General features: G+C 38.3%; 1 protein-coding gene across 4 annotated transcripts in view; it reads left to right on the plus strand.

The window, feature by feature from the left end:
• GCR1 (G-protein-coupled receptor 1) overlaps positions 1 to 14512 on the plus strand; it is a 308068-nt gene extending 293556 nt beyond the window's left edge. For all 4 annotated transcript variants that reach the window (XM_089460197.1, XM_089460198.1, XM_089460199.1 and 1 more), the window contains 2 exons: positions 80 to 150; positions 14076 to 14512. In XM_089460197.1, coding sequence (XP_089316323.1) covers positions 80 to 150; positions 14076 to 14181 — 177 coding nt within the window. In that variant the 3' untranslated portion in view covers positions 14182 to 14512. The remainder of the gene's footprint in view (positions 1 to 79; positions 151 to 14075) is intronic.
• The last annotated feature ends 2505 nt before the right edge of the window (positions 14513 to 17017 follow it).

Genomic DNA, 17017 nt, shown 5'->3' on the forward strand with positions numbered 1-17017 from the left:
TTTACTTAGACTTTTAACAAATACCCATGTTATTTGTTTGATTGTTTTGATTTCTGACTCTTTTATTCAATTGTTTCAGGGCTTGTTTAATTCAATTGCATATGGGCTAAATGCTTCAGTACGACGCACTCTTCAACAGAAAATTGATTTGTAAGTTGTCAAACCTGCTACATAAGTTAGGGAGTAGAGGAAAAGGTTTCTCATTATTTTTCCGTGAAAAAGGTTTTCCAAAAGGCAGTATTTGTAGTCTGTAGAATAGAAATTTCCCTATTGCATTAACTGACCAAAGAGGGATAACCATTGTACTATTTCACCCTTCCATGCATCCCATGTTTACAATAGCCTGTTTGAATCTAAACATAGCTTGAGAAAGAAAGAAAGAAAGAAAATTATTTTAATGTCCACTAGGCTAAAGATAGCCTATGGGACAAATTGCTTCTTCATTTATTGATGTATTCGACCCTTTTCCTGTGAAGTCTCACAATAAACACTCCCAGCTTCTTGATAAACCCTTCTCTAAATAGATTATCCCAAGAGCTAGCTGCTAGAATATCTGCATAACTTTCCCTGTTGTTTTTGAAGGCCTCACATTCTAAAATGAAGTGCTTTTCACTTTTCCGAAGAACAAAAAATACATATTCTTTCCTCCCACACTTCTTTTGGCATTTTCCAGCGCCCTGTTTCACAACGAAGTTGATGAGAATTAGTCCTTAATTGAGCAATAAGAATTTGGGCTCTCTAAGAAATATTGGCCTCTATGTACGCTTTTTGTTGATGATTATGAGTGGGATTAAACACTTCTATATAGTATTTTTTCTTTCTCCCAAGCCCCTTATCCCAAGTACGCTTGTAGAACTTATCCATAACAAAATCTTTTATCTCTTCACTGTTTATGGGACACGTGTTCAAGCAAACACCCTATTTACTAAACCTTTTGTTATTTTGTTGCATCCAAGTATTCCTTATTTTGCACAGTATGTCATTAAAGACAACCTTAGGCCATCTGCCCTCTTCCATTTGCTCATTTTTTTTAAATACCTTATGACTTGCACTATAGCAATTGCTTCAATAGGAACAAAACCCTGTTTCACTTAACAAGATAGCATAAGGAATTGCACTTTTAATTTTGAATTTGTTTGTACTCAAACGCTTCTGAATTTTCTCAATTTGTTTCCATTGTATGTCGAATGTACTGTTGGACCACAGTTCACACCCATAGAGAATCACCGGAATCACAAGAAGCACAAAAAGTGTTTGAGTGGTTTTCTAGTCCCATAACTCTGCCTCTCTACACCTATTTTGAAAAACATAAAATGCTTTCCAACCCCCCAAAGTTCTTTTCTTTCTACAACCATCCCAACTTAGATTTTTGTTGAATTCAATTCCGAGGTATTTGTAATCGCAACTTCTTCCAAAATGTTGCCTTCAAAGTAGAACTTATGTTGGTTGTGTTTTCTTTTTTTTTAAGAGAAAACCACTACTTTTGTTTTGCTAATAGTAAGTTGCATCCCCACCCTTCTACAAAAATGCTCAATGGATAGTAAGTGCTCTTGCAAACCAAGAGCAGATTTAGCAATCAGAATAAGGTCATCTGCATACAAAAGAAGTTTTATAACAAATTTTCCCAAATGGATACGATCACCCCCTTGCGAATTTAACTACTCTTCAAGCTTGTTGATATATAAACCAAAAAGGGTAGGAGACAATGGGCAACCTTGCTTGACCCCGATATCGCTTCTAAAACTTTCAGAAATGCTTGCTGAAGTTCTAATTTTGACTTTCACCTTTTCATACAACCTATACACAATTGCTCTCAAATGTTTAAGAACCCCAAGTTCCTCAATTCTGTGCCAAAGCTTATCCCTAGGAACTGTGTCAAATGCTTTTATGAAATCAACAAAGCAATAAAAACTTATTCCTTTTTCTCCCAAACATTTTCAGTGATGTGCCTTAAAGTTATACAACGATCAACCGTGTAATGTTTAGTTCTAAAACCTACTTTCCCTTTAGCACACTTATCTCTTTCTTCTGCCCACTTGCTGATTTTATTTTCTAGCATGCTTCCAAATAACTTTGCAAACAAGGGGTTTATCATTATGGTCCTATAATTGGAGGGATTAATGACGTCGCCACTCTTGAAAAGTGGTATTGTCAGAATTGTTGTCCAATCTGCGGGGAACCCCTATTGTATGATGTTATTGAAAATTTCTGTAATGTGAGGTGCAAGAATCTTTGAGCCCCACTTTAGATACTCTCCTTGGAGTTCAGCTAAGTCTTTTGCTTTTCCAACACCCAATTTCTTGATACCTATCTCTACCTCTTGCATTGTGAAGAGTTCAGTATTAGTGTTGACCAAGGGGGGAGGGTCAACCTTTTGAAAATTCCTATACTCAAGGAACCCTACTACAACAAAACTGAATTTACTTCTAATTGATTTTAATATACATTATGAAGTTATTTTCTGAAAAATACTGAAGTAAATTACTTTTGCAACCTACACCAATTTAATTTGATTACATGAAACAAGAAACTGAGCAAAGAACAAGATACATATGACATCATTAGTTTTGGACAAAATAGTCCTCGGAAAAACCCAATGCAGGAAAACCGGTGCAACAACGCTGAGGGTGTTATTTTATTAAGCAGAAGTTCTGAATACAATGTTGGATGCCCTCCTGGTAATCCAGTTACAGAGAAAGATATAATGGCGGAAAACTGAGTGAGATTACCTCACTTCAACTGGCAGTTTCCGGCAACAGAACTGGCAACCCCCAAATATCTTTTCCTTGGCCTTGCGTAGGCCCTGTGTCAGTCTCATAGGCTCTGCGTCAGCCCTGCACTGTCTCTTCTACCTCTTGGAGGTTTTGTGTCAACCTCTCCAGATTGTTTTGGCAGCTCCTCGACAGTTCCAGATTTTTGTGTGAAGGCAACTTCTCTTCTGCGCTGGCCCTTCTGGCTCTACGTCAAGCTTGCGTGGGCCCAAATTGGCCCAACGTCAGTCCTTCTAGGTGTGTGTTACCTCCACTAGTGGCTCTTTGCCTCTTTGCCCAGTATTCCTAAACTATCCCTGCCCCGCTGCTGCAGAATGATCACTTAGTTCGAATTTCTCAGCTTCCAAGCCCCAAAAATTTCGAACTCTAGATCAATTTGTTCTTTTGGTGTGTTTCTGAATGAACCCCAAGCCTCTTTATACTTTTTTCGTTGAGACTTCAATGGCCGAGATTAAGTCTTTAATCAATGGCTAAGATTAAAAACTTGACTTGATCCGCTTTCTAGAACATTCTCACCCATATTTTGATTAATACCCATTAATATTTTAATTTTCCTATGTTTAGACTTAGGAACCCCATTAAGAATATTAATTATTTTAATAAAATACATTCTAGATGGAATTTAACCAAACGGTTTTTGGGTTCTTTAGAACTCATGTGCTTTAGCCTCTCCATCAATTTTCATGGCTAGAGCACATCCGATGCTACCAAAAAAAAAACCTTGGGATCCTACTCATAGAGTTGTCTTGCATAGTCAAACCACTTAGAAGTTTTAATATTATTTTCAGTTTGCTTCTTTCTCGGTTGGAGCTAATTCCAAAATAATTTGGGATTATTTTTCCAAGGAAGATTAGTTCCTTCCTTCAAACCATGAAATCGGCCTTTTTCTTTCTTAAGATCTGCTTGTAAGCTTTGAGCAATTAGTTATCCTTGTTTGACTCTTTCCACCTTCTCCTTGCCATTTTGCATTCCTTATCAAACCAAGCATTAACCAGAAAGCAATTTGTTTCAGACTTCTTAATTTTTGTTGTTTTGCACTCTACAAGTACGCTTTGAATTAAATGTGTTAATGCGTGGCTATGAAAACTGTGAATTGGGATTTTCTCCTTCTCGAAGATCCTCTCTAGCGTCATTTTGAAGGTATTGCAATTTTCTGGATTCAAAAAAATTCTACCCTTTGGGAGATTTTGTTGAACATAGTTTGTATTTTACTCTAATTGCTTCTTTCCAGTCTAAGAGAAACTTAAATAAATTGGTTTGTGATCTGATTTTAAATCCCATAGCTGATCTCCAATCAAAACTTCCTCCATTTTCTCACACAAACCATGCGAGCACATTACATAATCTACTACACTATCTCCATTGTAAGTATTGGAAGTAGAATCACTGGACTTTGCCCATCTACTTAAGTCATTACAAATGACTAAATCAAGGGCCCCACATAAAGTAAGAAATTGTTCACCAAAGAGATTGCAACCCTTGTCCTCTGAAATTATTTCCCACTAATGATTACTTTCTTCTGTAAGCCAAATAGGGTCGCAGTCTTCTTTACAACAAACAATGCTAGTTTGCTTACTTGCAGTCCTAGCATTGAAATCACCCACTATAAGCACTTCACCTAGCTGAGAATATGTTGCAATATCTACTTTTAAGGCTGCAAAGGGATCTTTGTGGTCAAACCCTCTACTTTTGTAGATTTTTGAAACTTGCAGCACAAAATAGCATGCTGCAATTCTGATGTGATTTCCATTTTATGATATTTTAAACCAAATGAATTATTTATTTGAGTCTTCTTTTTCTAACTGAATGAGATGACCTTCTTTTTCCCTCACTAATACCATGATACCCCCGTGTCCTTTGCCATTCCTTGCTGCCTTGTTCCACACTGCCATCTTCCAGTATCCTTCAAACAAAGGTGTCTTGCACCCTTCATGCTCATGTGTTTCTATGAGGCAAATTATGTCTCTATCTTCTGCAATAGGCCCTAACCCAGGTCCTCGTCTCCATGGGTAACCTCTGCAGTGCCAACAAATTAATCTTAAGGAAACCTGGGTATAACTTGATTTCTATTTATTTTAACATGCAAAACTCACAGTTTAGTCTTTGTCCATGTTTTCCCATACTGACCTTGCTTCCTGATTTCCTGTTGAAGAGTTTGTTGCTTCTTCTTTATTACCATCTTGCTGCTCTATTTTGGAAGGAGGTCCAAATCGCGCTATCACAACTTTACCTTTATAAATCCATGCTCTCTTGCTCCCCTAACCTTTGACATTTCCTCCCTCCTTTCCTCCTGTTGTCTTATAGTTAAATCTTCTTCTAGAAAAAAGCAAGAACCCCTCAAGATATGCTTCTTGCTTAATATGATATATTTATCACGCAAACTAGGCATGATGACTTTTATGGGCCTTGCTTTCTCACCGTTAAACTTATCCACCCTCCTTGCTTAGCATATTTGTCCTTGCCATAACAACTTGTCTTTCAAGAAGTCCCTTGCAAGGTCAAAAGTACATACATTTTTCCCATTTGCAAGATCAAAAGTACATTCATTTTTCCCATAGTCTTTCACCCTTTCAATAATTATGTTTGATGCTCTATTTTGTCTTTCCTTGCTTTTTTTATCTTGCATGTTGTCAACCCGAATGTTTGTTTCTCCTTCCCTATTAACAAAATTGTTAATAACTTGAGCCCAAGTTTTGAAAACTTTTGTGGAATCTCTGGCTTTCTCTTCATGGTTGTTTATTTGGGCAACCGCTTTCCCTCTATCCTGGGATGGTTTCTGTTAAAATTGGCAACTAGGGCCAACCTCCATGTGGGTAATATTATTAATGGAAGCTGATATTTTTCTTGGATCCCTCTCATCGAGAGGTGTAGGATTGATTTAAAGATCATTCGATTCCGATAAGTATTCATGGAGATATGAATTTATTTGTGTTATGGGACAATTCGTCAAGGTCGGCAGCAACCAAATAAACCCCACTTGTGCTCAACATTTTAGCATAAATAGAGGTGGCCTTCAAATCATTTTCAACACACTTGGGATCTCTTCCTCTCTACCTGTCTTTGGGTTTTAGTGGGAGGAAAGATCCCAAGGGATAACGCTGCCCTAATCTAGAGTGCAGAAGTCGAACCTGCCGGAACTGTCAGGAACTGCCAAGAACTGTCGTAACTGCTGAGAATTGCCAGAACTATTGGGAACTGCCAGAATTGCCGGGAACAACCGAAACTGCTGGCACTATCGGGAACTGTTGGAGCATCTATCTCCGAAGGAGAGCAGCATGCAAGGGACAACTAGCATGCAACAGCAAGCATGCTAGGGACAACAAGCAAGCAAGGTGCAGCCAGAGCATAGGTCAGTATGGCAACATGGTGTAGCAATGGCACATAATGCAGTGCAGTGATGGGTACATTCATGATTAATGAAGCGTGATGAGATGCAACATAGTGATAATGGGTGCAGCATGGTGCAGCGCAGTGAGGTGTAGCATGATGACGAAATGCAGCACAACGATAGGTGAAGGAGTCACCTTGGAGAATCAGTTGAAGCGGCATGTCTTCAACTGATCTCATGTATCATCTTCTTAGAGATGATCTATGTTCTTATCTAGATAAGTCAAACTGTTGACTTCTATTGTAAACGTACTATCTCTCTCTCTCTCTCTGCTGAACTATTGAAGAACATATAAGAAGAATTGATCAAGGGTTTCCCCATATTGGGGTTTGTCCCTGGCTAGCACCACATCTTGTGTCCTCTTGTCTTGGCTTGTCTCTTTCGATTTATGTTTATGTTCTATCTGCAGTTTACTTTAATGCTGATGTGATTGCTAATCTGGAAAAGATATTGAGCTAACTGTGAAAATCGAAATAAATTTCTCTAAGCATAGAACATACCTAAAATTAGCATGGTATTAGAGTTGAGGTGAAGACAATGCCCAAGCAAGAATGAAAGAGCAATCACCGAAGACAGTTGGGAAAGAACAAAAGGATCAGTGGATTCCTCATCCCTATTCAAATTCACCGAGGGTGAAGTCAAAGCAGAGAATATTATCAGAATGGCACAGTGGATGTTTCTGATGGCCTACCTAAAGATCACTTCATTGGGAAGTCCAGATCTAAGGGTGGAAGGAAAGGCAGATGCCTTGGTTGCAATAATTTCGGCCATTTTGCGAAGGAGTGTCCAAATGGCAGAGACACATCTCTTGATGAAGATAACAATCATTCCAGAGACATCTTTAATGATCAAAGGAATGATAGGTAATGCAGGTCATCAAGGAAATGGGCGACTCTTCAAGGAAAGCAAGGAACCCCAGGTATGAAGAATCAAATGTTGCTCTTGATAAGATAAAGAAGCGTTATCTTGTATTGGTCCTCTCCTTCAGATTCTTTGGGAATCTGGGTTATTGACTGTAGTGTTTCAAGGCACTTCATCGGATAGTAGGTTGCACTCTCTAATTTGGTAGAGATGGAAACAATCGTGGGATTATACTTGGAGCCGATGCCACCTATCCCGGAAAGGGTGTAGGGAATGTTACCCCTCAATTGAATGAGGGTAACTCGATTCATTTACAGAATCTCTTTTATGTACCTGATCGCAAGAAGAACCTGGTGTCCATTTTGGCAATGGAAGTCAAAGGTTACAAGGTGGCACTCATCGATGGAAAGGTACGTGTTTGAAAATAGAATTTTCAAAGATGTTTTTGAGTTCAGGGTTGTATCAAGTTGTAGGAAGTCCACTGGGGACCATGTCCATTGACACATAGCACCGGAGGTCTGTGAGTCAGATGGTGATAGGGATGCCTGAATTCAAAAAGAGCATGAAAGTACATGTTTGAGATGTACCGAAGGAAAAGCTTACAAGGGGACCATTTCCCTCATGTAGCAGGTCCACAGGTTTGGAACAACCCGAGGGGTTTGAGATTCATGATCAGGAATCTCATGTATGCAGGTGGAAGAAAGCCCTCTATGGCTTGAAGCAAAATTCCACGAGCATAGTAGGAGAGGATTGATAGCTGTCAGATGAAGCTGAGATTCACTAAGAGTGAAGCTGATCTAAACCATTGTTTGAAGGTTGTGGATGATAGAACTCTCATACCAACACCTTCTGAGGACGACCTATTTCAAACAGGTGCATACCCTCTCACTTGCAGAAGTAAGAGGGAGTTGGATTAAGGATGTGGAATGGTAAACTGCAAGCCCGTGATTACCTCGAGGATCTTAACTTTCAGAAGTTATATGGTGATGATGCCGAACCAGATTTGGGAAATGCCTCTGAGTTCCATAAACTCATTTGCATTGACGTTCTTCGTGAACTTTCGTTCTTGAGCTCATATTTGGTTGAGCCTCACTGGATTGGTGCTAAGAATCTTCTGAGATATCTTCAGGGCACAATCTCTCATGGATTGAGATACACTGCCGTAAATATGAAGTTGCATGATTATTCGAATGCTGACTGGGCAGGCAGTGTGGAGGATCACTAGAGCACTTCTCAGCACTGGTTCTCTTTGGGTTTTGCTTCAATATCATGGATGAGCAGGAAGCAGAAGTCGGTTGCTATAAGCACCGCCGAGACCGAATACATAGCTACGAGTATGATCTTGTATGAAGCTGCCTAGTTGTGGAAGCTCTTCAGTGAGCTGTTTGTACACATGATGAATAACACTGTGATTCTCTGTGACAACTAGAGGGGGGATTCGATTATTGAGGAATCCCGTATTCGGTGATTGCTCCAACAGATAGACATCAGATACTGCCTTATCTGGGATATGGTAAGTCAATGAGAGAGGAGGCTCCATCGCATTGAGATTGATGTACAGGTCGTAGACATTTTTTCAAAGCCTCGGGAAAGGTCAAATCTTTGACTTTCCTGAACGACTTGGAATCGTTGAGAGACCTTATAAGGGTCCTGCATGTTGCATGCATTGAGCTTTGGGAGCTCTGGGGGGGCTTGGGATACTTACTGGAGCAACATACGACCACAGGGCGACTCACCCTCCCTTGGTGGTGCGTTATGTACAGGATGATAGGTTCAACCTTCCCTTGTGATACCCCATGGCGACTGTGAAACAGGATGATTAGTTCTCCTGTGGGCCGGGATGGTTAGTTCTTCTGTGGCAACTGTGGAACAGGATGATTAGTTCTCTTGTGGGCTGGGATGATTAGTTCTCCCGTGGTAACTGTGAAACAGGATGATTAGTTCTCCCGTGGCAACTGTGGGGCAAGATGATTCGTTCTCCCGTGGACATGATGATTAGTTCTCCTGTCGAGGCATCCTACCCACGTAGTATGGGACTCATGGGAAGTACTTCTCATCTTATCAATGAGCAAGGAAATGGGGTTAGGGACCATAGTAGTACTATCGATGGACACATCGTTGTATCTACCGTACTCCCTATGCTAGGATGACCTCCATTGATCTGGGATTAATGAAACTGATCTTGGATCAATATGAGTGGTTTGAGACACTCTCTTGTGATATTGATCTGGGATCAATAAAACTGACTTTGGGTCAATAAGAGTGATGTGACACAGTCTCTTCAGATGAAACTGACTTCAGGTCAGTAGAGAATGGTATGAAACATTCTCGATCAATTTTTCTTCTTCATGGTTCAGCAGAGCAGAGCAGTGCAGGGCACTGATGGCAGAGATAGTATAGTCGGACATATGGATCAACGGATGGAGTTCCCCCTAATTGAGAGGGAGTGTTAAAATTGGCAACTAGGGAAAAACTCCATGTGGGTCATCTTATTAATGGAAGCTGATATTTTTCTTGGATCCCTCTCATCGAGAGGTGTAGGATTGATCTAAATATCATCCGATTCCAATAAGTATTCATGGAAATATGAATTTATTTGTGTTATGGGATAATTCGTCAAGGTTGGACAGCAACCAAATAAACCCCACTTGTGCTCAACGTTTTAGTATAAATAGAGGTGGCCTTCAAGTCATTTTCAATACACTTGGGATCTTTTCCTCTCTACTTGTCTTTGGGTTTTAGTAGGAGGAGAGAGCGTAAGGAATAACGCTGCCCTAATCTAGAGGGTAGAAGCCAGAACTGTTGGAACTGCCAGGAACTGCCAAGAACTACCAGGAACTGCAGGAACTGTCGGGGACTGCTGGAACTGCTGGGAACAGTCGGAACTGTCGGGAATTGTCGGAACTGCTAGGAACTGCCAGAACTACCGGGAACAGCCAGAACTATTGGGAACTGTCGGAGCATCTATCTTCGAAGGAGAGCAGCATGTAAGGGACAACTAACTAACATTGGAACAGTTGTATGGTACTTAGCAGCAAATACACCAAGCATGCAATGTTACATCTAGCATGCAACAACAAGCATGCTAAGGACAACAAGCAAGCAAGGTGCAATCAGAGCATAGGTCAGTACGACAACAAGGTGTAGCAATGGCGCATAATGCAGTACAGTGATGGGTACAGTCGTGATTAATGAAGCGTGATGAGATGCAACGTAGTGATGATGGGTGCAGCATGGTGCAGCGCGGTGAGGTGCAGCATGATGACGAAATGTAGCACAATGATAGGTGAAGGAGTCACCTTAGAGAATCAGTGGAAGCAGCATGTCTTCAGCTGATCTCATGTATCATCTTCTTAGAGATGATCTATGCTCTTATCTAGATAAGTCAAAGTGTTGACTTCTGTTGTAAACATACTCTCTCTCTCTCTCTGTGCTAAACTATTGAAGAACATATAAGAAGAATTGATCAAGGGTTCCCCACATTAGGGTTTGTCCCTAGTTAGTGCCACATCTTGTGTCCTCTTGTCTTGGCTTGTCTTCTGCGATTTATATTTATGTTCTATCTGCAGTTTACTTTAATGCTGATGTGATTGCTAATCTGAAAAAGATATTGAGCTAACTGTGAAAGTTGAAATAAATTACTCTAAGCATAGAACATACCTAAAATTAACAGTTTCACATTCACCACCTTTGTACTGTCCACTACAGATTTCTTTATGTTTTGCACATCTGCCTTCATGCACTGCCATTTTGTCTTCCCTATGAGAAGAGTTTCCTGTAACAATGTCACTTGTTCTTTCAAAACTTTTTTGCTTTCTGCTAAAGCCTTGTTTTCAGTTGTTATTATATGAATTTTATCATCTCTTTCTTGCTCTTTAGCTTCTAAATCCTAAAACCTTTGTTTTGCATTTAACAATTCTTTGACATAAAGGTCAGATGACTAAGTGAGAGGTGTGGATGTGGGACTATAGAAGACAGAATCGTCAATGAATTTTCCTTTGGACTTCTTGTTTCCACACGCTTGCATAGGAGGCTTGTTTGAATGCTTATTGCGAAGGGCCCGAGTACTTTCCCTTTGAGACCATTTTTTCTTTGTCTGCTCCCATTTTAGACGGGCTAGTCTTCGTTTTAAAATGCCCCAATACTGTTTGGCATTGACCCAAACCCACTTTCCAGATTTGGCGGATGAGACAATTTTCACTTGTCTTAGATCATTTGTTTCCACAGGGTCTAGAATTTCTTGCCCCATTGTCCCTTGTTTGTTCACTTGTCCATAAAACGTAAGTTTCTTCATGTTAAAATTTCAAAAAAACGTCATTCCAGAACCCTATGGACCCAGTCAAACTCAATGACGCCCCCTGGCATCCACGTTTCCTTCCATCTCGAGCGGTGAAAGGGAGAAAATTAAATTGATTGCCAAAGAGATTGCAGCCTCAAATAACAAACCCTCGAAGCTGCTCTGGTTTCCTCTGGTTTCAATAACAAACCCTCGAAGCTGCTCTGGTTCTTTAACACGGCCTGGACTAGACTTCTTAACGCACAGTGCAATCCGTGTTTAATGGCAATGAATAGTTAACCATGGTCCTTAACCAGAGTCTTCACGACATTTCACCCAATTCGCCGATCCTGACCAAATTAATGTGACACGATCACTGTGATATCATATACAAAACCAACTCGCTACAATAATTCTGCTCTCATTGTATGTACGTTAGATCTGACTGGTATTTTGCCTCATTCCCCTCATGTTTGATAAGTTCTGATTGAAAGTAACTCAGTTGTCACATATTGAAAGTCCAAACGATGTCCAAGTGGAAACCAGTCGATGCGCATGTATGCATGAGAATATGTATGCTTAACACAATTTATCCAGTATCTTTCACTGTTACAGAGCATCTAAGAGAACCAAAAAGACTCATTACCTATTTTAATAGAATGGGAAACACAAAAAGGCTATTGTTGATTCTTACAGTCGGTTGAACTGCATCTCTATGTAGTCGGAGTGGGTGTTAAATTAAGATGTGATAGACGAAATACTCTGATCCATTCTTTCTACTTTATTCATTATCCACTTGAGCACAGAGGCTGAGCTGACAAAATTTTCATTTCTATCCTTCCATCAGCCAACACCACTTTCTCCCGTTCCAAACTTCGCTTTTGTAAAATTAACCAAATTTATCATTTCTCCTTTAGATTCTCTTAGCTCCAAAGTCATCCCAGTGGCATATCATTTAGTTTCTGTGTATATCTTTCTCTAAGATGGAAATGGTCTTCCATTTCCTGCAGTCTCTATCCTTTGGCTCCAAGTATGCATGAGAATATGTATGCTTAACACTATTTATCCAGTATCTCTCACTGTTACAGAGCATCTAAGAGAACCAAAAAGACTCATTACCTATTTTAATAGAATGGGAAACACAAAAAGGCTCTTCTTGATTCTTACAGTCGGTTGAACTGCATCTCTATGTAGTCGGAGTTAGTGTTAAATTAAGATGTGATAGACGAAATACTCTGATCCATTCTTTCTAATTTATTCATTATCCACTCGAGCACAGAGGCTGAGCTGACAAAATTTTCATTTCTATCCTTCCATCAGCCATCACCACTTTCTCCCGTTCCAAATTTCGTATTTGTAAAATTAACCAAATTTATCATTTCTCCTTTAGATTCTTTTAGCTCCAAAGTCATCCCAGTGGCATATCATTTAGTTTCTGTGTATATCTTTCTCTAAGATGGAAATGGTCTTCCATTTCCTGCAGTCTCTATCCTTTGGCTCCAAGTCCACATTCTATCCTCTGGGTCAATCTCTACTTGCCATCACTTGAAGAATGGATTCACCTTCTGGTTGTTTCTCTTGGGTGCTGCTTTAGTATCTTTTTCCTTTTTCATTATCAGTTGCTCTTGGCCTCTGATTTTCCTTCCTTTTCCCGAGACCAAATTTAATTTTAGCCCTGATCCCTCTCCTTCAAAGACAGCAATGAGTATTTGCAAGCTCTCGGTGAGAAAGATTGGATCCTGTATAATGCCATCTTAATCATTCATGAGATGACTTCCCTCCCCGTCCACATGATTTCTGGGCCAGGTAATATATAAGCTATTTTTTTCCTTTTCTTTTAATGTCCTTGCAGTTGGTACTATTTAGACTATCGACTAAGCTAATTGCTTTCTCAAATCTTGACTCTATTTTCCAGTTATTGGAGGATTTCTTCTCTAATCACATTGTTTATATTCTAGAATCTCTTTCTATCTCCATTCTACTGGGACCAAGTTTCATACATGGGCATGCCTCTTATCAAGCCATAAAACTCTTAACTCCGTCATAATTTTATGTCCAACGTTGTGGCATTTGCTGTACCACCTTATTTTCCTTTCCTCAAACTAAAGGCTGCCCTTTAGTGGCATATGTCAAACCTGCCAGTTGAAATATCAAGTGATAGTCGATTTATTAAGAATGTTTTCAAAGTTTTACTAACCGGGCAGTACCATAGAACAGTTATTGCATCCTATATTTCCAGGCTTCCGTGTGGTTTTGTTAGTTAGAATTATCGAGGAGATAATTTTATTCATTGCCCTAATGCTCATAACGGATACACAGTCTTGATGCATTTGCCTCTGGCATTGCGAATTGGAACCATTGTTGCTGTCAAAATTTGGCAAGTATTGTGTATATTTCTCATGTCAGTAAACAGATAGAAGAGATCAAGCCACTACTATGCTTTAATTTTGTCTTGAATTTTGGAAATACATAAAAATTTACAGCTGTCCCTTTGGTTGAGCTCCTCCCCTATGAGGAGCATATCTTTGGTGTCAAAATTACCCAAGGCTTACATCTGGTCTGATCTGCATTGACAAAGGTCTTTTTGAACTCTGGTCTCGATTTCAATACTAAGTGCAAGTCTGCTCACTCCACTGCTTGCTGCTAGACCAGTCCCATGGGCAACTATGCTTTACTTCAAAGTTCTTTTGCACATATTTTCACCTGTCTTTCTCTTGTTTCATTTATGATGATTTATGTGCTATACTTTAAGGATGACAAATTTGCATTACTGATGCAGGTGGTGGCCAGAATGGTTTAGAAAGTGGCTACCTGGATTTATAATGCTGAGGGATCAGGCACATGAAAGTGAAATGATCTCACTTAAAGTTCCAGTTGAACAGTGATATCGTGTATTGTGTCTAGCTTTTACAGTATTAGGTCTCAACTTATTTTCAAGAAATTACAAATCAATCCTTTTGGGAATTCGCTAAGGTTCAGCAGGTGCATCAAGATCAGATGATTCTAATTCATCCTTCACTTGTTGAATTTCATCTATTTGTCTCCAGTCCCCTACGCTGACTTGAATGTCAATGGAAGCCCCTCTATATATTTTTAGAGTGTAGACTTTCATCTCTGCAGTGTCCAAGTCTTACAGCTTATTATTTTGAAGTGAGGAACACCTACACATAACATTGTACAACTTAAAGAACAATAGAAATTTGCTCTATAATCAAAGGCTGGCCCAGTGATGTAATGGCTTGATTGCACTGATAAGTGCTCTAGTGTTGTCACCTAACATTACATTTAAAAATAGTAAAATAATAATTTAATTTAAAAAATAAAAAATAGTAATAACAAAATAAATTAATAGAGATCATAATTAAAAAACTTCAATTTGCATGTTAATTTTATATAACTTTATATAAAGATATAAAAAAGAATAATTTACCTTTTAGTATGAGGAAGAAATGTAATTTCTTCAGTACTACTTAATATGGAGATGAGTAAAAAAAAACAATTTTTAGTACGAGGAAGAAATGTAACTTCTTCACTACTTAATATGGAGATGAAATAGTATTATCGATATTACATGTGATATTTAAAACAAAAATATATTAATAACAAAAATATTTTACTCAACTACAAGTAAAAAAAAAAAAAATTAAAAAAATCTTATATTTTCCCTTTACATAACATCGAGATGTGTAATTTATTTTATTTCTAATATGGAGTTGATATATAAGATATTGAAAATATCAATGACATTTAAGATAGATTATAAATAAAATATTTCAATACACATGTTGAGTAAAAGATTTTAACATAAAATATAGAGAGAGATAGATTGACTGAATTTTTATTCCATTAATAGCTTCTTTCTCTTGGAGTGTATGAGAGATATTTGTAATTTTTTCAATGTTTAATATAGTTTTGATATGTAATCTTTTAGAAAATATTAATAGTAAAAATAATTAAATGTATACATACAAAAAAAAAAATGAGAGGGGCATGTTTTAGGTTTTAATGTGGAAAATGTGAATTGTAAATAAAATATTTCAATGTCAACTACATATATATTATACCAACTTAGATCCATCTTAACTCTGGATATACCAAGTGCCAAGAGGGATCAAATCTCTTTTCACTCTAAAATGTTTGCACCTCAAAAGATTTGATCCCTCTCGGTGCTTGGTAGATCTTGAATTAAGATGGATCTAGGGTGGTGTACTTTTTCTTGTCCAGTAATATAATATAAGATGTGTTTTCTTAGAAAAATGAATTTTGAATATTGTAATAAGTTATTGACTAACAAACTCAATTATATGGACATAGTAAAGTTCAAAAATGGCATACACCAAATTGCCAAAGGTGGAACTGTATTTTCTCAAATGGCGGGCAACATATGATATATAGAACATGAATTAATCAAGAGCCTCTCTAACTAAATTTGTTCACTATATATTTACTGAAGGGATTGTTGTTTTTGAGATTCAACAAGGGAATTGTAAATTTGACATGTTGTTTGGGCCCCATCGAAACTTTCTTAAACTGTTAAGCATCAAAATGCAAATTAAGGTAATCAGTCAGACCCACCCAACTATGAAAACTCTACCTTCCAATTGAGGGGCTATATGGTATGGTAATAATTTTATGCTCAACAAAACACCTGCAATGTTTTTAAAACTTATATTGTTGGTAGTGCAATTATTTCATATTACCTTCGAGATCCTTGAAAAAATTGCCCACGACAACTTGTGATTATGGAATTGCTTTCTTTTACCGGACAAATTGCTGGAAGAGCTACAACGATATATGTAATTTTTCCTTTGATATTGTTACTATGGTGCATGGATGCCTAGTAACCTATTTGATACATGGGAAGCAATGCTATTCTTGGAATTGTTTATTATTATTATTTATTTTAATTTTTAATGCTTTTGAAAGTGCTAAAAAATTTTCATTGAATTCAAGTGAGATTCCCTTGTGGACATTTATGATTTATGCTTTTCATCATGACTAGAGTCATATTGATGGATAAGATGTTCCAGCATATCATGTATTTGCTCATCAAAGTTTACAAGGGCTTTGCACCTCAATTCCCTAAAAATTGTGAATATGACATGACCATTGGCAATTTTGAATGCTCGTAACACCCCCAAAATGACCCATGTATATTGTACATATTTTATTAGGTTGATGGGCCAAGATGTGTTGGGCCTACATGCCCATGTGCATATAAGTATTTTGGGGCATGCATGCCTATGCTTATATGTTTTGAGACAGTAGATTGCCTATATGTGACTTTGGGCTAGTGGATGTATGTGCTAAAGGGCCAGGAAGCATAGCTATGTAAATATCTAATCATGCTAATATTAATAAAATAGTCATGGTTGCAGCCTAAGTCAAACAAGAGAGATGGGGGATATGACTTCATGAGTGGGAAAAGGGGACAAGCATCAAGTGATGAGGGGCTTAAGGCTAGGGGGCTAAGTCATTATGAAAATGAGCCTAAAGTCAAAAGTGCATATGTTTTTATCCTAAAGTGAGAAAAACGCTTCTTGAGGTGCCACTTGTAAAAAAGGGCACATGCATATAAAAAGTGGGGATCTTAGTGTAATCCCATCATTCTTTCCATTATTATCATTTAGTGTAACCATTGACTACTAGACTTACCTTGGGAGAGTGTGACCTATTACCACCATTTTGATAGGGGAAAAAATATATGCAGTATTACCTCAC

Source organism: Pinus tabuliformis, chromosome 7, assembly GCF_031772625.1.
Source record: "Pinus tabuliformis cultivar Carrire ecotype Pingquan chromosome 7, CPIR1, whole genome shotgun sequence".
Taxonomy (NCBI): Eukaryota; Viridiplantae; Streptophyta; class Pinopsida; order Pinales; family Pinaceae; genus Pinus; species Pinus tabuliformis.